The sequence below is a fragment of the Paralichthys olivaceus genome, chromosome 11 (assembly GCF_024713975.1).
Source record: "Paralichthys olivaceus isolate ysfri-2021 chromosome 11, ASM2471397v2, whole genome shotgun sequence".
Classification (NCBI taxonomy): Eukaryota; Metazoa; Chordata; class Actinopteri; order Pleuronectiformes; family Paralichthyidae; genus Paralichthys; species Paralichthys olivaceus.
In genome coordinates, this window is record NC_091103.1 from 23,403,336 (window position 1) to 23,426,861 (window position 23,526).

The window sequence follows — 23,526 nt, forward strand, 5'->3', positions numbered from 1 at the left end:
CCCACCAGGTTTGTGAGCCCACTATCTTCACTACACAATTGCCACTTGAAAATAAAGCGAATATACGAGAGCTCCTCTAATTAAAACGCTGCCGAATAACAAGCTATAAAGAAAGCGAGGGGATCTTAAACAGCTTCTCATTGTTTTGCTCGTGCACACTTGTGCCGAGGATGTCGAATAGATCCTCTCAAATCAGCAGCATCAAGCAGCCACTTCAAGAACAGCCACAACCGGTTCAGATATGAGGATGTGTAGATGATTTCAAGAAATCAAAACTGTGACGGGAAGACCAGAATGTGGGATGCTATTTTAAAAGGCTATCATTAAGTAATCATATTTCTTACAGTTTTAACTATTGCATGTTCACTTATCATTACTTTACTGAAGTCAGATTTCCATATCTTATCTCGTGATGAGGCCTTTTGCAGTAAATCCTAATTGTTTTCACTGAAATAGATGTTTTAAGAAGGACCATCTCGTTTAAACTTCAATTTTAGCTTTCCTGAAAACCCCAAAACTGATGCGTTTGCTGATGCGATAAGACACAGATCACCACCGTTTACATTTAACAAGGTTCTCCTGCAATATTTACAGCTCGGAAAAAAAAAAAAAAATCAATCTCTTTATGACTCACTGTGCTGCAGTGGTGTTTTTCAATTCCAGTTTTAAAATAAAAATAGACAAGTACATATCTAAAAAAATTAGTAGATTAAATAAATATTGAAACAATCAAACAATGTACAATGTAAGGTTGAGGGGGGTCCCAGTGAACCCAGTCATAGATGACGGACTTCTCCTCCTTGGTCACATATTTGGCCCACGGTGAGATCCGGTACAGCCGCTGACCGTCCTCAGTGTGAACTACCACCTGGGAAAATAAGACAAATGAGTGCTATGTTATAGGTGACATAGAGAGAATCATTGAAAAGACACTACAGGTGCTGTACATAGTCAGAGAGGAAGAGGACAAGCGGACAAAGGATAAGGACACATGATACACGTTGCAGAAATAGGATTTAAAAACGTACAGGAATCCCTCTGTCTTGAAGGGTGACAGGATGCAAATTAAAATGGAGAAAATGCTGCAAAGATGAAATCATTCCTGTAAGGAACGGGGAAACGTTCGACAGAGATAACAGTCATCGGTCATTTAAAAGGCCTGAACAACACAGCAAACAGAGGTTTCAAGGTCCTCTGTGACTCCTGTATGTTCCTGTCCCTCAATGTTTGCCATTTAAACATTTGTTTACGTCCTCCAGCCATGAAATGCTTACAGAAAACCGTGCTGCTGCTCCCAATCCATTATACAGGAAAGATGGTGCAGATTGTTCAACCGATAAACATTTTTCAATGTGTCGACATTAAAAGAACAGGCAGATCCTTCCTCTCGAATGCAAACCTGCAGCTGTAAAAGTTTTACACAGGAGGGTTCTCAGGGGGCACTGAAGACATAATATGGTGAGAGGGACTAAACGCTGCAATATTGACTTGAAAACCTGTTGTGGTGAATCTGGATTCAATGGTAATTATGTTGTGTTTTTTTTTATTTTGCTAAGGCTGCAGCTTTATCATTGGCTTTAATGCAACCACTTACTGGACCTTCTTGAGAGGGGATCCGAGCCAGAGAGCAATTTAGAAAAACAGGAAATCTAAATCATTATCCTTTTTGCCTCTCATCTATTATGTCTACAATACAGCACTGGAAGGAGGTCAAATAAGTATAGTTTAAAAAAATCTTATGTGACACATTACTTTGCCTCCATCAGTAAAAAAAGAAAGGAGAAAGCCAGCGTGAGAGTTCGAAAAACCCACCAAGAAATCAATTTTGTAGAGTTTTCCACAGTATGTGTTTTTCGCCCTGTTTTGTCGCCTGCAGAAATGGGCATTAGAACTCAGCTAATTCTGGCCGCTGTTGTGAAGTAATGACTGTTCCAATGCCACCTGCCGGTGAGCCTTTGGCCAGACCCCCCTGTGGGGTTTTTTCATTATGCTCGGGCCACCTGGGGGTTGGCTGCCTGGCTCCCCTTATGACATGCTTCACAGTTTATAGGATTAGGAAAAGATAGTTGGATAAATGGACTGGCATAAAGCCTGACAGAGCGGAGGTCCTTCAGACAAATTGGCCAGCATCAGGTGCATTAAAGAAAAATCAGACTGCTGGAGCGGCCAAGGGGCACACGAACAGGGAAAAACAACTCGGAGCCAAGCAATTTGCAAGAAGTTAGGTGTGGATGAAAATGTGGGCAGTTGATCATTTCGATAACACTCGCTTCTTTAAAGTTGTGCACACTTGCAAACGTAAGATCTCGCGGTGAAAACTGTACGTACAAATACACATTGATTGTGTGCAGACACAAATTGGGCTCGGAACAAAAGGGGGCTGGGAGGACAAGCTGCTCTACACGAGAGTGATTGCGGCTGAGCTTGTGCTTCCACGAGGGAGTGCTGTGGAACTAATTCTAAAGTGGGGCTCACGGCAAGATGGCCAATCACAGGCAGCGGGGGTGCACAAGGAGAGGCCAGGTGCCAGCATTTCCATCTGCTTCTTATCGTCCTCAGACTGACCTCCACTGACAATGGGAGCTGGGCAGCCTGTCCAGGGCGCGGGAGTGTGCCAACGATGACCCGGTGCGAAGGAGAGCGGCGCCGCGTTGCCTTCCATTCCTCGCCTGGCATCTCGTTTCAGGATTATTTTTCATCCACGCTGTTTGCTTGGGAGACAATGCAGAATGGGAGGTGTGTCTTTTGCATTTATCCCTGATGAATTATTTACAAGAGCTAAAAAAAACAATCATCTCCACCCACTGTGGCCCGTGTTTTGCACCGAACAAATGCGGCACGGTGTCCTGAGGGACACCTGCCACAGATGGGCGCAGAAATAAAAGCCATCAGTTGGACTCCTCAGGTGTACCTACCCTCCACTGTGCAGACTGTGTACATACGGTGATCTCCCTTCTGTGCGCCGCGAGTATGACATGTTGTTGACGGCAACACGCCAGGTTTTCACTTGGTTCATGAGACACCACACATGACAGGCAATCTCCCTCGCATATTACGGTGACACGTTCCCATGCCACCCCATGGCAACAGAACACCGACTGTGGGAGTGAAATAAGGCATGAAGATGTTCTGTTCTCTACCTTGAGTTTGGTGTTGTGATCCACAGCTGGAGACTTGTCTTGTTTCGGCGGAAGAATCAGTTCCCACTTTCCAAATTCTTTCTTGGTGAAGGGATGGGAGAATTTGTCCCAGCCATCTGAAGAGGATTTAAAACACATCAAATAAAATGGTTTAAAACACGGATCTGAACGGTTCTGGTTCACTGTGCCCTGATCAAAGAAAGCAGTACGATCATATGCGCCTATGACAAAATCAAAATCAGCACATGAATCCTACTTGTCCCTTTGGAATTTAGATTAGTTTATTATTAGTTCAGCCTCTCACATAACTTACTTATTCTATCTTACTTTATTTCATTTTCATTTCTTCATCCTTTTGCATTTACATATTATATATTTGAAATGTCTCTTTTAATACTACATAAAAACTTATTTTGTTCTATGCACCGAATCATATATTTTGTTTCTGTAATCTGGAGCAAGATGACACATTCATTTCCTTCAGGATCAATAAAATCTTATCTTATCTGAGGAAGTGACCTCAGACGTAACAAATGCATCATTTTAGATATTATATATACATATCCCTGCAATTTGCTTGCCAGTCTAGGATGCACCCCATGTCATGATCTCGCCAACAACAGCTAGGATTGGCTCTAGCCCCCCCATGACCCTCACAGAATAAGCAGTATAGAGAATGGATGATGGATGGATGAATAATAAAAAGTTAAAATCACTAATGTAAAACAACTATCTTTCATCACAACTTTATACTAGAAATGAACCTGACCAAAAGGCTCATGTAACCATGAATTGGTAGACAACTGAGACGTACATAATATTTTTTCCTAAACCGTGTATATGCATACTTGAAATATGTTTGTAGGTGTAGATTATAGCTTAATGTTCTTTTGATTCAACAACTCTGATTTGCAAAAGTCAACAATAATAAAATCCAATAATAAATTTAATTATGTTTGAGTTCAAATAAAACTGTTATTAGTTGCATTGCTCCATATTTCAGTAAGATAGCACCACTTTTCCATGTGCTAACAACAGTTTGCAGATGAGACTCGCCCACTGTGGCTTTTGCTCTATTTCAATATCCCCATGTGGTCACAGGGCCTCTTTATCTCCTGACTTCTCCACTCACTCTTCACACAATTTCTTCCTCTGTGTTTCTCGCCTCTAAATCCTCTTACGTAATTCATCCTTGTTGTTTTTCGTACTCTGCACCGCTTCTCCCGCATCCTGTGACTTTTGCAGCAGCGAAAAAGCAGCAGGCTCAGTGATCTCAAAAAGGAAAACTGATAAAATACCACTTCACTGCTCATTGAATTATATCTGCCAGTGAACAACAGAGAGGCGTTACATTCATAACCTGCTGATAGCACATTACCGGCTGTCGTTGACTGGCAGAAATATATTACGAGACAGAACATTTATTATAAAGTGACCACCATGGAATTACAATTTATGTTTCTTTGTTTATACTCACTAATCCATATCTGCTTGCTATTCATGAACAAAAAGACAACAACAGGGTAGAAAAATGAGTCACAGGAGATGCTCCAGAAGTGACCCGACACAACGCCAGCCCTTTTTCATGGGCCGGCCAATTCCTAGTTTATTCCACAATTTATTTCTCTTCCTACGCTTAAACTATTCTGGAAAAATAGAATTAAAGAAGTGCATCCAACCTGTATCATATTCCTGTATAGGGCTGCTGGGCTGTTTCCACATTCACTATGAAATTGAAATCAAATAATATGACGGAGCTGTGTCAAAATATAATCTCGGGCAGAATAGAATGTTGGAATTGAGCGGCTGCCCAAGGTCCCGGGAAAATAATTAAAAAAAGGAACAGGCATGATATGGAAAGACGGAACGGCAGCAACAGAACAAACACGAAAATGTTTTTAGGGACAATAAACAAAACGACAAATCTCTGGTTTTGCAGCAGTATCAATCCTGGGATATTGCTTTTAGCATTTGCTTTCCTTTATCATTATCTGCAGGGTGTCGGTTCAGAATAGCAGTTGCAGAGAGGTGAGTAGTGTTCCTGCCATGGTGGGGCATGACAAATGGTATTTGAGTTACAGGTCTAATAATCATTCACCTTGTTATTTTCTTTTTCCTATCACTATATTTTTGTATTTGTCCAATAAGAGTAATACATCGCTCCTGGCGTGTGTAATAGATCTCAGTGCGTTAACAACTTTGATAAAGAGAAAAAGGTGTAAAAGAACAAAGAAAATGACTTGTATTACCTTGTGTATCTATGTGATGGATGAAAGCGAGTCTCATTTAATCTTGTTAATGATGATAAAAATAAATAATTTTGCGGCACTTTCCAAAGCCCACATTAACCCAAAATAACACTCAGAAGACTATTAACCTGAAATTACTTTCGAAGTTGGGACCGGAGGGGATAGAGATTTCAGTGCAAATACAGAGGTTGCACTCTCTCCACAACTTTGCAGGCGATGATGAAATAACCAGCTACTAAAATATTAACCAACTCTCCCACATTCAAAAGAACCCCCTTAAGTATGCAAGTTTATCCCTTATAATCAATATATTCCACATTTCCTACTCCCAGGTCGGTTTGATCAAAAGGGCTGATGCCCTCGTCCGCTGTGCTTCTTCTTAACAGTTGGTCCTTTTGTGTTCAAGAGTGCAGAAATGTCAAATCTCTTATTAAGCGCACCATGAAGATACGCAACCTTTGTGTTTGCACTGAAACTGCTTTTCCTTTCCGTCTCAACAGAGTATTTAACTTTATAATGGTGTCCATCTCCTTTTTAAAAGTCCTATTTAGTTTCATCACCACCAAGGACGATATGATTTCGTCTGTGTTCTTCTGTGTTTGCAGGAAAACGCCAAAGCTACTGAAATGATTTCCATGATATTTTGTGGAGGAACCCATAAAATGTTGATGAAAAATAAAAAATGAGGCATGTTTAGGGGACTGATAGAGTGTGTGCAATTTGGTGCACATAAAAATCCAGATCTAGTGAACTGAAATGTGGTTTCATAAGGGCACTGTTGGGCGCTGGTGGGGGTATGAGCTCTACTGAGTGCCACTCTTGTTGCAAATTTATAACTTCTTCTTCATCTTCAGTCTGATGCGCGTTTCTTTAAAACGTAACAAAGATATTTAGAATTCCTATGACAAAAAAAAAACTGTAGGGGCTCAGAGAGCATACTTCCACCTGAGCCAACGCCCTATCCGGCCATGTTAAAGATAATGAAAAAGAGATCCTGGTTAATCTACTTCAAAATGTCATGGATTTTTCATTGGATCATGCCCCACCCCTCCTCAGTTCAGTAGTTTTTGTGTAATCCTGCAAACAAACAAACAAACAGACGTGACTATGATGTTAAAGCTCCAATTGTCACTTTTAATTTTCACATGCACATCAGCTCGGTGTTGCAACAACCACAACACCTTTATCCACACCACAAGCAAGTGTGGAAAAACAAATGAGCGGCACTAAAACTCACTTTGAGGAAACAACCTGGATATCAAACTGGTGTCATGTTGTTCGGGAGCTGACACTTCTCCTCAGGCTACTTACTGAAGTCACCGGTGAGGAAGAGGGCCTCTGCAGCCGGAGCCCACTCTTTAAAGAACAGGCTGTTGTCAGGCCGTCGCTGCACACCAAAGGTATTGTAGCTGCGAGTGAACTGGTCAAAGCCTCCCTCTGCCTCCTCCAGCTGAAACAGCTTCTTCTGTAGCAGCTCATACCTTCAAGCAGCAGGAAACACACACACACGCACACACACGCACACGCACACACACACACACACACACACACACACACACACACACACACCTGAATGAACAGACTGGATAAATGCAGTATTACATGTCATCTCTCAGTATGTCCTCTTTATGTAAACCAATGCATTTTAAGGTGAAAACAATCTTAAGGTTAGGCTAAGGTTAAATTTCGATGAGGGTTAATCAGTGTAAGTCAATGTAATATCCTCTGAAGTCATGGAGACACAAATCTGTGTGTTTGTGTGTGTGTGTGTGTGTGTGTGCATTTTCCTCCATTTCCCAGAATGCTTTTTGACAGCACTCTCAAAAACATAATTTGCATTTCTCCAGCTTTCTCTCTGCATTCAAGTGTAAATATAGCGAATCCAAGATTGGAGGATTCAATTGAAGCCAAACCTGATGTTAACAGTTGAATCTTAGTAAAATGATTGAATGATAAATGAATTATTAATGTGCAGTACTCGCCACAATTTCAGTCCCAACTAACTACCCTCAACAGAAAGAATAATAGAGTTAAAATTAAAGTGATATTGTTTGTGCTGATACGGACGAGCTGTTGACACACACAAACACACACACACAACAACTACTCATCAAATTTAAATTACTGTTGGAGAAGATACTGATCAGTAATTACGAGTATTACCAGAAAAGCGGCCTCTCTATTGTACGGCCTCAGTGTTATCACTTATTGACAACTAATCTTAAGGATACAGCAGCCGAAGCAATTTTCAAAATCACTGGTCACATTGGAATGTTGTTCAAAGGCAAACAAAAATCAATTTTGGTTTATTATGTTTATTGCGCTATTATTTTTGTTTAATCATTAAATATTTCCAATCATTTCTGTGTAATTAATGGTTTTAAATTTAGACTGTTCATTAACCTTTTACAGGGGATTTTTCATTTAAGGCGGAAATAGGAACGAGTGCGATGAATACAAATTATTTCCTTGAATATAAAAGAAATGGAAACAGGCACTGAGCTAACATACATGATATTATACATTGTAAAAGAACACTTTAATGATAACGTTGCTTTTTGTAATAGATTTCAACGTTTTTTTCAACAAACTTTTTAATACGTTATGTGCCCTTCTTTTCTCCTAAATAGAATTATTTAAGAATGTTCGATTTTAGTTTGTTTTTACTTTTTCAAAATGTGTAACATTTTCATTCTTATATTTCTGCTCTAATTTTGTCTGATACCATTTTTGTTTGCCACCATTTTTTAACTTTATAAGTTTATTGCTTATTATTATTATTGATGTTATTGTTAATATTATCAGAACTGATATTTGCCTAAAACTCTGTGTATTGACATTTTGAGTAAAAAAAGTTTTAATATATGTATATTGTATGTATGCGTTTGAAAAAAAAAAAACATATTTACCACTTTTCTAAAAATATTGCAGCACAGGCAGTGCAGCCGTACTGGTGTGCTATCTTAATGTTTCCATGCTAACGTTATCTCTTTGAGGTCCCACCTCAGGATGCAAACCTGCCTCGCTCCCTCAAGAATTTGTGACTACAGGCATATCCTGAGAGATAAACCTCTGTCCGTTACCTTTGGCTGGGAAGGATGGACTAACTACTTCGCAATTTATCTCACTTAAGTTCCTGCAGCCAGCTGGTGTCCATATCAGATTCCCCCCGGTACAGAAAGCCTCTTTCAGCCAGCTGAGTTAAGTGCACTCTCTCCCCTACAGCCCCGGAGCCAAGCTCAGACTGGCCTGTGAAAGCCCTGGGGCTAGTGATGATGGGCTGAAGTAACAGCGCCATTTCTCAGCAGCTGCTCCCTGTGTCGAGCGCAGTGGATACAGACAGCACTTGCCAAACGTAAACCTTTAAAGTCCCAACAAATGCTGCCACATGCCTCCTTTGCCACTTTGTCGCCACGTCGAGAATATGCTGAAAGGAATAAGGGACAAAGGGAGGGTTCATTTAAAGGCAGAGCTGCACTGCTACCATATTAATAAGCATGAAAGTCATGCCTATGATTCTAACAAATGAGTTCCGGGGGGCGGGGGGGCCGGAGGAAACCGCGAGCCAGAATCCTGTATGGAAGCAGCGTGCACCTCTTGTGTCTGTTTTCACTCGAAATTACAGCGAGGAGGCGAAATCCTCCGCACATCACAACTGAATTGTGCCTGTGAAGACACAGTTCATTTCAGAAAGTCATTAACGCAGTTGAGAGCAAGAAGCAAAATCAAAAACTTTCATTTATTTGGCTGTTATTGATAATCTGACGTCTGTGCCCACTGTCACTCTCTTTTTCATCCTCACACTGATGCCACATTACTACAATATCCAGCATGACACCACACGCGGTATCCAAGGGCAACATTTGGCTGTCAAACCTTCACCCATCAAGCTGAAAAGAGCAGAGCCTCAGACTGTGACCATTTCATAACATATGGCAAACCTCTTCTTTTTTTCTTCCGCCAGCACTAGCCCTGAATTCTTAATAAAGTCAAGTCAATGTTAGAAAAGCAGAAGTGGAGTTGTGTTAAACTACGACACAAAGGATTGAAAAAGATGCATTTTAGAGCTGCAATAATACAGAAGGAATTAAATTCATCTCACTGGTGTGCAGGTGAGTTTTCAGGCCCAGTGAGTGGTTGAAAGAGTCCGAGATGAAAATCAGCTGAGCCCGACCCGATGTTTTCCCCAATTAAAGTCACGTGCGGTGTAAAAACACCAAGCTGATAGTAGTGATGCACTTCATTTAGGATTATATCATGGCTCTTAGAAAATTCAGCAACCAGGGTTTTAACAAGAAAAAGGAAAAGAAATCACATTACTCAAGTTTGAGCGTCTTTACACTGGCTTCCTGTATCACTGAGGATTGATTTATAATGATTTTACTTGATTTGAAGTCTCTTAATGGTGCAGCACCCTCATACATTTCTCATTGTTTACCTGACAATGTTCCAAAACCGTTTCCTACCGTTGTCTATCGCTGGCTTGCTGAATATCCCTGAGATCCGATATTGTTTCAAAAACCCTTCTTTCTAAAGAAATTGTTGAAAATAGAAGTCAACAAAGTCTGAATTTTAAAAATCGTACATTTAGGGGCTTTAAAAACTTTTTAAAGTCGTGTTTCTCTGTGATATATGAGAATCAATTGTTCCTGACATGACAGTGCATTCAACTGCTCTTAAATCGACACACATTTCCCAAATGTAAGTTGAATAAGTAAATACAGGGCTTGATAAATTGCTTGTTTATACACCCAGCAGACATAGAGCAACACGATCATTCATTTGTCGAGCAAACAAAGCAAATGTCCAATATTCACTCCCCTTTTGTTTCTGTTCAGCTCTCCATTGCAACTTAAAAGTGACATTTCTCATTAATAGAATATTATTTATCATAGAGTCAGAGTTTGAGTCTTGATTAGGGTCCACATTTTAAAATTCTACCCACAGCTCGGCTGAACTCTGTAACTTGTTCATAGGCTCACTGTTAGACAATGCGGTGTCTAAATTTAGACGGAGCGTTCAGGTCTGTTGTGTTGCGTGTGACTGATGGTGACAGCTGAAGCACAGAGGTGTCAGGACAGTCTGCATCAGCCAGGAGAAACACAAGTAGAAAGCAGAAGCACGGCCAACAATTACAATCTCCAATTCTGCTCCGTGACGTCACAGTGAAGCTGACCTTAGACTTGGATATGGATATTTACTGGGTATAAACTTTCATCACTTCATCATTTTGTCCAATTAGACATTTTACTTAATCCTCGAGTCTGAGTGGACATTTGTGCCAGTTGCAATTAAATTCCCTCCAGGGGCCGTTCCTGATATAGCACATTCAGAAAAATTGGACGGACTTATAGTCACAGTGAACTTGACCTTTGAACAAAACTCCAATCAGGCCGTCCTTGAGTTGGAGTGAGTATTTGAGTTATATTTAAAGGGTGTTCTTGAGATATCGCCTTGACAGGAATGGGACAGACATAAAAAGCGCAGATATCATGAAACCATAATGTCTTCCACTTGTATAAAGTACAGCCTGACCACTTCATCCGATATGAGCCATGAGCATTTGTGTTTGTAGATATGTGCTGGTATTCATTTTTTTAGTTTAGAGAATTCAGAAAAGATGTGTGCATTACATTTTATGTTAAAAAACAAGTTCTATATATTTGGTTGTATTAGTGTTTTTTGTTTTCTTTTAATTTATAGTTATTTATATATTTTTTAAAGTTTATAGATAAACTCTAAATTATCAAGCCTCAATTATATCTCATCTAAGGAATCCTTGCCAAAAAAAATTTCAGATATATATCAGCTGATATATCTTTCTTGTAAATATTCTACTTCCTAACATTGTCCTAAAATCCCCATCAGTCAGGCTCTAATACAAAGCGTCCCAGTGTCCTGATCTCAGTTTGCCTCAAGGGCTTCTCACAGCCCAGGAGCAAGGTGACTTTCAATTATTGTCATTTAATTCCCGTCTTTGACTAAGTGCAGTAATGAAGCTGAAGGGGGACCTGAACATTTGCAGAGAGGTTGATTGATGAACACTAAAACTCCCCGGCCTGAACTTCATCCCTTTGTTGACCCTCAAGCTAAAACAAATGCTGCCTTTAGAATAAAGGTGCATAAAAGACTCATTCATTATAATTCAACAGGCAGTTTCACACATTTAATCCAGTCATTCTAATAATTCCTGTGGAACAGAGTGCTGCCTTTTTACTACTTATCTTTAATTCCTGTTTTTGAGCTCATTAATTTTCAGTCAGAGCACAAGCAGTGGTAGTTATCTCTTCAAAGTCAATAATCAGTTTTTGCCTTAAATATATATTGCATCACCATCGCAAGACTCAGGCTTATTGCGGTTTTTCACTTTGAAATGAGTTGTGATGACATACTCAAATGCAAAATAAGCAGCAATCCCAAAGCTCCCTTCTTTCATTTGGTCCAATTTAGGAGATGCTCTGTGCCACAAGCCTCCAACTCCTCGTAGCACTTCCTGCAAAGTGTTGCAAAAGGAAGGGGAAAAAATAAAGTGTGTCAACAGAGCACTACTCACTGGGGGTGTAACCCGCGTGCATGCGGCATCAACGGTTGTTTTCACAATCAATCTGAAACAAACATCCTGGTAGGAATAAAATAAGAGCTGCCTGCAGCCACGGAATAGTAAATTAGAGAGGGAGCTTTGGAAAAAGTGCCGTCTGTCCACACCGGCTGGATCTGAGGTAGACCAAAGTTCAACAAGCCTGAGATGTGGGCAGTGTTGAGCCGTGACATGGCGGTGAAACATAAAGAGTCACTCTCTGTGGTCATAGGTCTCCTGATAAGCCAGCTGAATTCTTAGAACTGTGCAGCTCAGTGGGGGACTCAGCGTGACACCGAAGCTTGAGAGGGTTCCTGATTTCTTTGCCTGTGTTCACGATATGGTGTTTGGACGCCGAGCCTGAGAACACCAGGGGTTTGCCTTGATTTAACCTTCACACAGCAGCGATTCTATATGTAAAATAATTTACCAGTAACTTTCATCAGCGAGACGGGCGTTTGAGATACGTCTGGAGCTCGGTGAAGCCTGGCAAACCCAAGCTGTGTCTGTGATGGAGCTGACACGCTCATCTCTCTGCAGGGCTACAGCCCTGCACACATGTTTCAAATACAAAGCAGGTGGTCCCCTTACCTGCCACGTTAGGGATGGGATCAGACACGGTAATGAAAATGGATAAAACTATATGGCCCCTAAGCAGAGTTTTAAGGCCTGATTTTGGGCACAAGCCAACAGTGAGCAGGCTCTGCAGCAATTTGAGCTGGAAATGATTGTCACTGTCACACTGTAAGTAAAATACATTACACAACAGGTAAGGCTAATGTGACATGAGGTCGGGAATTGAGCTGAGAATTAGACTCGTTGTGAGCCAGATGTTCTTCCAACCAGAATCAGTTTATAAATGATTATATCAGCATTGTGTTATCATTACATATTATACTCAGTCACAGTGGGGTTGATTATTCTTAAAGATCATCTCTTTATTTTAATACAATCTGTTTTATGTTGTTAAAACCAGAGGTTGAAGATATTTAAAAGATAATAAGAGTAATTGACTTGACCACAGAAGGTCCATTTAGTTTGGACATTATGTTACACACTAGGTCAGTGTATTTTCCTGTGTCAGCCGCATAATGGTTATATTCAGGTGCTGCACTGATTTGAACCCATTTGTATTTATAATTTTTATAATGATTTTCAACTTCCTGTAAATATTCAATGTATTATTGGGTGGCTGTTGGGAGACATGGACCGAACTTTAGATATGGTTGACATTGTGCTCTAAAAATTACCCATGTTATAAACAAGGTTATAATCTGAAGATGGATTCTGGTTGAACAAGTACCTGTGTGGCTCTGACTGAAAATTATATAAATGTTAAAGATCGACGTTGAAACTTCTTCCAATGAATCAACATCGCTGGTGTATTAATATTGGTTTGTCCATTTCTGGCATTAGCTCATGACCCAATTAAGAAGGTGTATCATGCAAACATATTTTAGTCTGATAATAACATCTTGAAATCTTCTGTCTGTTGCTTGACACCATCAATCAGCACAGTTTTGGCAGCTGCAATAAAATCAGTTAGAATTTAAGCGGGAAATAATCCACAATAAATGCACCAGCCCACAAAAACACACACACACACTGCTACCACACGTACAGTGTCAGCTACTTAAGACTTCCACCCTAATAATTAATTTGTATGGTGGTCAAATCGAGGCTGAAGGAGAAAATCGTGCAGCGTACGACTGCTGCATAAAGTCAATTCATGTCTGAGGGGGTCATTTCTTTTGCGAAGCCAGTCACAGTGCGAGAAGCAAACCAATCAGCTACTCAACAAGTTGGAAGCACGTCCATTTCTGGACTTTCACAACTCTGATCAATTGACAGCTTCAAATAGCTCACACAGGACAACAAACCCGTCTCGAAGGACACACAACAACATGTAAAAAAGAGGAGCCATTTGTAATAATATTCTGATATTAACCCAATTAAGCCAATAGTTTTAATAAAACCTTCCATGTAGACTGAGGAACCCAAATAGGGTCATACTCGAAATAAGTAATAAACAAATTAAGACACGTGCAGTATTTTGACCATAGTCGCATTATGTAGACATGCACATGTCGTAATCGTATCATAATGTGCATCAGGTTTGATATCACAAATGCACTCAAAACCTCGCTGTTATGCCAAATCAGTGCATTCACCATCCAGGAATCATGTTATCATCACTGCCGATTAAAACCCGCCTCTACCTGTAGAGTGGATCCCATTGCAGACAAAAGCCAGATGTTAACAGGTGTTTCTGGATTTTTTTGACCAATGAAAAAGAGGCTTGAAAGACAAGACAGGTACGCAAGCAGCCAATCCATCAATTCTGACTGCATGGAATTGTTCTGCGAGGATCACAAACATCACCTCTTTTAATTTCTTTTTTCTCAGATGACTTCGTTTATTGATGGCTTCTGATGGCTACATGAAGATTTCAACAAATAAATTTAAAAAAAAGAAGCAAATTACCGACCCTCCCTTTAATCCGACTATTGAAATGGAAAATAACTGACGCTTTCATAAGAACCAGAGGAAAACTCTTCGACATTAAACTGTTCTGCAGGAGAAAGGTGCTGCACAAAGCAAAGTCTGCTGTGATGATGCAGATGCACCAGCTCCTGCAGGCCAAAAAGCATGACGAAGGCGGTGACGTCATGACGCAGCGTGCACGTCACCACACCAGGAAGCGCGTGCCTCCTCTGTAACTGTCAAACGTTAGAAGTTGAGCAACAATTCATTAATTTTGCATGAGCTGAAATTCTTAATACTTGTTATTCAACAGGCTGGAAGGAAAAATGGTGGGAGAGAAAAGCCAGTGAATGATAAAAGGGAGGAGGGGGGACGCGACTTTCTCTCGACCTCTCCTCACCCTAAAAGTCAAACCTGACACGAATGCGTCGCTTCTGTATCTGTGTAAATTGTGTGTTTTAATGTGTATTTCGACACACGGACGCCGGAGGAAGCCGGGCCTCCTCTCCCTCCACCGGGGACGCATGGTGCCGATGCGCCATGACGCACGAACCACCGTTAGAGCCGCGTTTTTACCTCCGCTTGAAGTCCTTCTCGTACGCTTTGAGCATGGGATCCATTTGGAGAAGGGAGCTGAACTCGGGGATCGAAACATTATCCTCGCTATCTGCCATCGCTTCCCTCAGAGAGAACCAATCGAGCGCGGAGCTGTCGATACGCCCTCTGACAATGGATGGCACGGACTGACCCTGGCACGAGCTGTGCGCGCGAGGGCTTTTAGTGTCCGGAGCAGACGACAGCGAATCGCGATGCGATCTGCAGAGCCCGTCCCATCAAATCAAACACGCGTGTTTTCATTGGGCCAGAGATGAGAGAGAGAGCGAGAAAGAAAGAGAGAGAGGACAGTTGCAGTGTGACTTTAAGATGACAACATCTGGCGCGTCAGAGGCAGATGACTCGCGTTTGTATGCAGATGTGCACCTTGGTAGGCTGTGGCTCTGACTCACTTAAAGGTTCAGTGTGTAGGATTGAGGAGAAAGGGAGATTGATAATCCTAGTGATGTTTTCACTCATGTTTCATCTAAATTGTAAGAATTGCTTTCTTCTTCCCCCTAGAATGAGCCTTTTATATTTAAATACTTCATATTTACATCAGGAGTGTGTCCTCTCTACGGAGGCTGCCATGTTTTTTACAGCCGTCCAAACTGGACAAACTAAAACAGTTTTTGAGTTTGTATACACACTGTACCTTTAATGGAACCTCACCTTAATACACTTGTAGGAGCATGTCTGAAAGTCATCAGAGCACACGGGGATGATTTTGAGGATTTGCTGTATTTCAAAAAACAAACATGTCACATCAGAGTAAAAATTATTCAATGTGACATATTTGTTTTCTGTGTTGTTCAAACTTTTTAGATTTGTAAGTATTTAGTCTTGTTTTTTTGTGTTCGGATGAATTTTCTATGCACTTTTGTTTGAGGTCCAGTGTGTAAGATTTAGGTGAAAGGGATCTATTGGCAAACATTTAATGTAGAATAATCCTCATGATGTTTTCACTAGTTTGTTTCATCTAAATTGTATGACTTGTAGTTTTCTTTACCCCAGAAAAGGTCCTTTATATTTAAATACTTTATATTTACATGGAGGGGACCCTCTCTACAGAGGCCACCATGTTTTTTACATTAGTCCAGACTGGACAAACTAAACACCTTTTGAGTTTGACAACTGAAGCTACCACAGGTTTTCTGTCATGTTTGGAAGGAGAGGGTGAGGTGAGGGGTGTTCAGCTGCAACATGCAACTTCAACACTATCACACAATTCTACACACTGTACCTTTAAGTCTCCTGTTTGAATTGAATATTGAATATTTCCAGTTCATTTATACCACACATTAAAAATAATAGGAGTCACAACATGCTTCAGAAGAGGACAAAATTACAATAAATTAATAAACTAATCACTCAAAAAAACATTTTAAAATAGATCCAAAATATGTTTTAACAAGGGATTTAAGAGCAGTACTCGATTTAAATGGAGCATTTCTGATCTCAGCTGGTAAATCACTCCAGGGTTTGGGGACCTCCACTGCAACTCTGCCCAGTCGAGCTCTGCATGAGAACTAAATCACTATCAACTGATGGCCCCCAGGCTCATAGGGAGTCAGTAAATCCTTGATATACACAGAGGTGTATCAATAAATCACGGCAAAGGAAAGCAACTCAAGCATGAATATAAGAAGGATAACAAGAGCAAAGATAGAATCAAAATCAATGTCATAGAATAACACAGGTAAGAAGATGAGGTTGGCTAAATAGAAATAAAATAATGACAAATATTGAAAGGATTATAACAAAACATCAGGTGGAAATTGGACCAAGATTAAAAAGGTAGTGGGACAAGACCCGTGGAAATGGATCAGGAAAGGTTCCAGAGCTTTGGGATCAACAACAGGAAGCTCTGTCTTTATAAGATGTGAGTTGTTGTGAGGATGAATTTGTGTTTGACTGAAGGATTGTCTGTCTTATATTTTGACTCTGGGTGGACAGTCACTTGTGATCAACACTAAAAATATCTGAAAAACCATACAGCTCAGATGACATAGAGATTTTGTTTGAACATTCATGACCTTTATTTTAGCAACGCTCGCGAGTCAAAGTTCAGAGTCCAGAGCAACATGGAACAACACTGGCTACTTCAGTTGTGCTACAGACACTCAGAGGATTTCTAACACAGGGAGAGCTTCCTCTCTCACAACTTCAGCGATGTGTAGGGGGCGCTCACAAGCTCTAGCCACAAAACATAATGTTAAAGAAAATTCAGCATGCTTTAACCAAATTCTAGCAGATACCCTTCCTGTAAAAAAGAGGGACATTAGTATTTTTTTTTTAACTATATATGATGTATACAATAGAAAATGTGGCTTTCTTTTTCTAAAAGGAAGTGATTTTTAGCCTTTAACTCCATTCACTCCAATTTAATAAGTAATACCTTGTGTCTGCCCTCTAGGTTAACTGCAGCCAATTGCAACATCTCCTCACCTCTGTTGACCCCGCAAGCTTTTCTAGAAGCAGGTGAAGGCCAGTGTCATAGTTCTGACAAGTGCTCCTCAGAGTTATGGCTGAACTTAACTGAGAAATATAATATGTTTGTCCACTGTCCATGGTTTCGAAGGATCCTCAGACTAGTCTAGAGCCACCATCAGGCTTCATTTCCATTTTCAAAGAATATACAATCTAAACCAATTGAATTTTTCTGGACTTATTTGCTGACCACATTAATTCTTCACAGAGAGCGACTCATTCTCACTGAGGACGCTCCCTGAGTCTGTCACCTTGCAGCCAAAATGCCAACCTCACACACTCATGAGACTTCATACAGTCCATTTGGACAGATTACAATTAAATTGACTGCAGCTTCATTCCCATAAAACAATGTACCCCTTGGATTTGAACGACCCCTGCGCTGTTCATCATGTGCTTCCCTCAGGACACTTGAAGTCTACCCACTATTGTGTTTCTAAAAATAAAAACTGCTCCACATATTGTTCAGTGTGTCCGACTCTTTCATAATATGAGGTGTAATGAACAGTGCAGCCTCTCAGGGCCACTACTGGGGCTTTAGACCTCTTGTTGTTCTTATAATGAGTCATATTCATTATTTATTTCTTTTGAAAGTCATTTAATCGTGACATTTTGTTCAGTGCAAGCTGAAAATTAAACACAGGGCTTTAACAAAATTGGCTTTATAGTTTCAAGGTTTTGTAAAAGGTTAATAGTAATGTGCCATGATCTGTATTCTCATTTAAAAAACACATTTTGGATAAGATACCTAAACTTAAACAATTTTACAGAAAAAAAGGAACATATGAATGCACATGCTGCGTGCAATCATTTCCTGCATACTGAAACGTTATTAGAAGAGCCAGCATTGATTTAAGTTGATGATTATTCTGTAAAAAGATCACCGTGCATTAGCAGAGACACTCTTCATGAGGAAAGATCCCATTGATCTGAGCAAAGTTGAATTCGGGCAAAGTTTGTTTAATGTCAAGGCCTGATGTCCTAGAACCACATGGAACCGCCTCCAGCACTGAAACAAACAACAACAGCAGTGTGAGAGCGTGTGCATGTGAGATTGTGGTTGAGGGAATTGTCTATAAGGACACTGAGTTCATTCAGTGATTCGTTGTTCAGCTGGAAATGTTGTGATGCTCCTCCGAAGATTCTTCATCCACTTCCACTGCACCGCCTTCTCTCCTTCTAATCTGCCCGTCTCTCTGAAACACAAATCTCACAGCGTTCTGATCTTGTTGTCTGTGGCCTCGATAATTTTTAGCACAAACTGCTTCACAGAAGTGGAAGAAGTAACTTAATGGACTCGAGACGGGTAACCTTGCGATAATTTACCTCGAATCCCTCTCAGAAAAAAGGGCTGATAAATATGCACGACGCCTTGAGAAATAGTGCGGCTCTTGAAAGTGTTGTCCTTGTCACGACATAAAACTGTTCAGACTAAAGGTCACAAAGTCAGTGTCATTCTGTCTGTTGGTAATAGATGGAACAAGTGTGTCGCTGTCCACCCCAGGAAGTTACACTAATGAGAATTCTCACTAAACAATAAATCGAAACAAAACAAACAAATCACACAGGGATTTATGGGAAAAAGGTTCGATTTTAGCAGAAACATGAGGCAAGTGGCTGATTGACTTCAATATTGCAAAACAATCAATGACACTGTGTCACTGTCTTTGATGAAGTTGATGTATTCTCTTAGTCATAAACGTAAACTTTGTGTTTTCAAGTTCCAAATCCAAAATCTAAAAGAAAACATACCGTCTCAGTTTTGCCTGCAGGAGTCACACACAAAATCATTATTCCTGCCAACCTGTTTCTGATGTCAGGTCAGGGTCAGAACAGTTTGTTCCAGTTTCACCTGCATTTAGTTTGACTACAGGCTAAGAGTCATGTGATGCGTTTTTCAAAAGGTTATGACCTCTGGAGACTCTTAGCTACACCAAAAATACTGCGGAAGAAACATAACAAACATATATATATATATATTCTTTCCTAGTATTTTGGAATACAACTTAAGTTGTTCTTATCAATCTGATGTGCTCAAGTGTTCATATTTACACAGTCAATGCACTGTATACTGTATCTTGAATTGAGAAATAATTGCTATAATAATAAATGCTATGCTTGACCTGACATATACTGACCCCTCTACCTTTGACAAGGTAAGAATCTAAATAAAAATGGTCATTAAAACATCAATATATCTATATCAATATTTATCAAAAAAGCAGATGGTGGTGGTGTTACTCCTCCCATACCATTTTCCCCAAATTTCACCCCAAGTAAATCTTCTCTGTTTTACCAAGACACTGGCTTTAATTTTGTCATTGAGAAAAATTAAAATGCTTCAAAGTTTTGCACTCTCCCTCCCTCCCTGCAGTACTGAACTGGATATGTCCCACAACACAATCCTACTTTAGTCCGAAAGACTCACAAAGATGCAAACCGCAATGAGGGAGTTAAACAGGGGCAGACACAAACAGGTTTCCTGTCTCACTCAACTGACGTCAGTACACAAACTACACCGATATAATGTGTAATGATGACAATACAAGTCGTCTTTCAGCTGCTGTTATTAGCATGATAACACAACCAGGCTGAGAGCATTACTTTCTTCCTCCGAGGCAAATGGTAGAGCTGCTATGATTGAGAAGTGAAGTCAATGAATTATGAAGCCGTAACTGTAAGTATTTATGATCAGACGAAGACAGAGTTCAGAGGCTGAAATTATTTATTAAGCAAATATAAATTACAAAAAGCAAAGTGGTGTAGTGTCTCCTTGAAAATCTTGATTTTAATTTAATTTACATTGACACACATTTAGAAGACTTTAATTGAGTTTTATTGAAAAAAAGAATAAATCTCCCCTAATATATAAATAAAACATTTATCTCTTGTGCATTCTGTTATATGAATATTATTAGTGAAACGATATTACTTGAACTTTCAACATATTTTTGGCCTATTCTGAGTGATTATCACAATATCTCTGTCCTTTGTTGTATGTATTTTGGGTTCCTTAACACTGACAAAATGATAAGTCAGACATGGATTGCACTAAAAAACACAATAGCACACACGGGATAAGGACAGTTTGAAAGGTTCTAAGTGAAGACAGAAAATTGATGCATAAGCTTGGGAAAATACACTAAAATCAGATACCTGATTCAGAGCATTTAAACCTCTGTGTCACTCCATCTCATTTTCTCTTTTGCATCTCGTTGACGTATGACTGCATGCAACCAGATGAATGTGGAGCAGGACGTTGTTCCAAAAGACTGTGTTAATTCAGCAGAAATCCTGGATAAATGAAAGTTCAAAGGAAGAAAACAACTGGTGGCAGTGAATGTGTGTAGGCAGCTGGTGGGCAGCAGCTGACAGAAACACAACAGGTATTATGCTGTGTTAGAATGTTTTTTCCCCTGGTTTTATTTGTCTAAAATCATTCTCAACACAACACAACATAAAAATCCACAACTACACAACTACGACTGTTTGACGCAGAGCAATTCAATGGAGCTTCGAGGAAAAAGCTGAACTTGTGGCATGAGAAAGTTGCTGTGTGCCTTTGTTCAATATTTTTGTTTTAAAGCAAGACAGATTCATTTGTGATTCACAGACAAATATGCTATTTACATGCAAGTTAAGAAAAACTGCTTTTTAAAATATCTTTGAGATGTTGACAGTTTGATGTGGAAATGAAATGCTAAATCATCTGCCGTGCTTCTGAGGATCGCACGAGGACACTAAAGGAACAAAGAAAATAAAAATGGGACAGAAACTCAGAAATCAGGTCCATTTGTTGAGAGAATAAAAATATATATCCAGTAGAAATAAGTAAAAAAAAATATATGTGTGTCCAAATGGCAGGCAACGAGGATAGATCAACTCAATGTTAATATGAGGAGTCACTGTCATCCATATTTGCAGCCGATCCTCCGACACGAGCACAGTCGCTGAAAAACCACATGTGGACACTGTATCACAACAGTCTATGGAGAAAAGGTTTTCTCAGTGGGGCAGGTTTTCAAAACAACAGACATTTTCACCGACTCCAGCTGTCAGACAGGAGCAGAGTCAGCTCTTCTGTTTGTGATTTGGAAAAGAAAACAGGGCCAATTTACTTGCAAAATACAAAATACATCAATCACACTAAACAAAAGCATAAGGCAATGCTTCTGGAACTGCATTCATCCAACATCATAATTGGTGTTCATTTTCTGTGTCTCAAATTGCTGTTGGTTTCTAAGTCTGCGGAACTAAATATTACCTAATTCTTCATCAGGCAATTAGGTTCAGACAGTTTTGTGATTTACAAGCTGTGAACACCTTAAAATCTGCACTTCAAAATGCGTTTTCCTTGGCACCAATCACTCTAAAATGGAGCTCCATAAATTAAACTGCTCGTGCACTCCTATTAAAACAGGTCGCGTTAACAGAAAATGGAAATATGACAATTAATGAGAAATTATACTCGGTGTAAAAGGAGGATCCAGGCAGGATACAGACAGCCTCCTTCTGTCTTGGTTCAAATTAGATGTCATGGATCAGAGCGGGGTGAAATATTGCAAAGCATGTACAGAAAGAAGGACACCACTTCTGTGTGAATACCGCCAAAGTGAGAAGGTTAACATCCGGCAATAAAGGGAGCCGGAGAGAATTGGAGAGAAGCAAATGAGAAGCGATAACATTCACTTCAGCCTTCAATTTCAAGGATGGGGGAGCTGGGATGTCAGAGGACCGGAGACTGACACACAGAGAGAGAGATCTTGATGATGATGATGTCTGAGAGACATTAGAGACAAGACGAAAGCAACGATATCAGTGTGTAAGTGTGAGGCGGAACACAAAGCATGTGCTGACTAAGCCCACCAGGTACATGAAGCTCTTTATGTAGTCGAGATTCTCCGAGCGATACGTCATATCAGCGCTCTCAGGGCTCGTTGTGTGCTTGCTATGATGAATATGCATTCAAGCAGTGAATGCAACAAAGTTTAAAGCTGGCAAGTTGAATTCATTCAATAGATTTTTTTGTCAAATTCTGCTAATATCTCCGCTCAGTGTGCACTGAAAAAAAAATCAGGTTTAAATACACAGCCTTGCCTCTGTATTTGGGAAATGACCTTAACAGCACAACTCTGAATGGTCATAAAGGTATGATAAAAATATACTAATCCTCTTTCTTGTAGCAGTTTTTAACAAACTTAAGGAAACAAAATGAGATAATGTAATCATTCATCTGCTGTCTACTATCGAGGGATGACTTGAAAAAGTGGCCTGAGATAATGTAAACCGCCACTACTGTTCCAGAAGGCTGAATGACTTGAAATAAATATAATATAAATATAGTACAAAATATAAATATATATAAAAACAAATTTTCCTGCTCACAAGTGGCCCCTTTGATAGCTAAACTAAAGAAGGTAGCAAAATAACGAAAGGGCGAAGACCTGTGTGTTGAGGGCAGAGAGACACTCACCGGCAAATGTGATTTTAATCAGTGCACATGTAGTTTATATAGGTACAGAGAATACATTCTGTCCACAGATGATGCTAATGTTTGTGGAGGCTAACTCCAAGTTTTCGCGTCATGTATACATGAATGTTGGGGCTGGAGCATCTGAAGGAGTCGGTCCCCAGAATCACTAACTCTCCCTTTAAAATAAACAAATATTTGTGGTTTCCTCCAGTCGGTGTCATAGGGCCTGATGTAGTTTGAGGACATTAGGAGGTAAGCATAGCTTTTATTACCATATTCAGGCTTTTCAGGCAAAACCCGTTTATGAATTTCAGACGAGTCAGCCCCTTTAGAAGGAGTGAATTGTTAACACTTGACCTCACAATATAACAAGCCAAATGGTTTAAATTGAAGCGCTGGGACTCGGGGGACGACGTCAAAGAAACCCGGGTGAAGAGGCCAAATTTCTGCTGGTCCTCAGTGAGGGGAAGTCAAGGCTTCTCTAACAGAAACAAGGAGATGATTGTCAAATAATGTTAG

At 40.0% G+C, this 23,526-nt stretch overlaps 1 protein-coding gene across 1 annotated transcript in view; it reads right to left on the bottom strand.

Annotated features, from left to right (window-relative positions):
* The window catches only part of gbe1b (glucan (1,4-alpha-), branching enzyme 1b), a 77,424-nt gene extending 62,139 nt beyond the window's left edge, over positions 1 to 15,285 (bottom strand). Inside the window, exons 1-4 of the mRNA XM_020088634.2 lie at positions 15,027 to 15,285; positions 6,701 to 6,870; positions 3,141 to 3,256; positions 743 to 868 (exon numbers count right to left, since the gene is read on the bottom strand). Coding sequence (XP_019944193.1) covers positions 743 to 868; positions 3,141 to 3,256; positions 6,701 to 6,870; positions 15,027 to 15,124 — 510 coding nt within the window. The 5' untranslated portion in view covers positions 15,125 to 15,285. The remainder of the gene's footprint in view (positions 1 to 742; positions 869 to 3,140; positions 3,257 to 6,700; positions 6,871 to 15,026) is intronic.
* Positions 15,286 to 23,526: the final 8,241 nt, after the last annotated feature.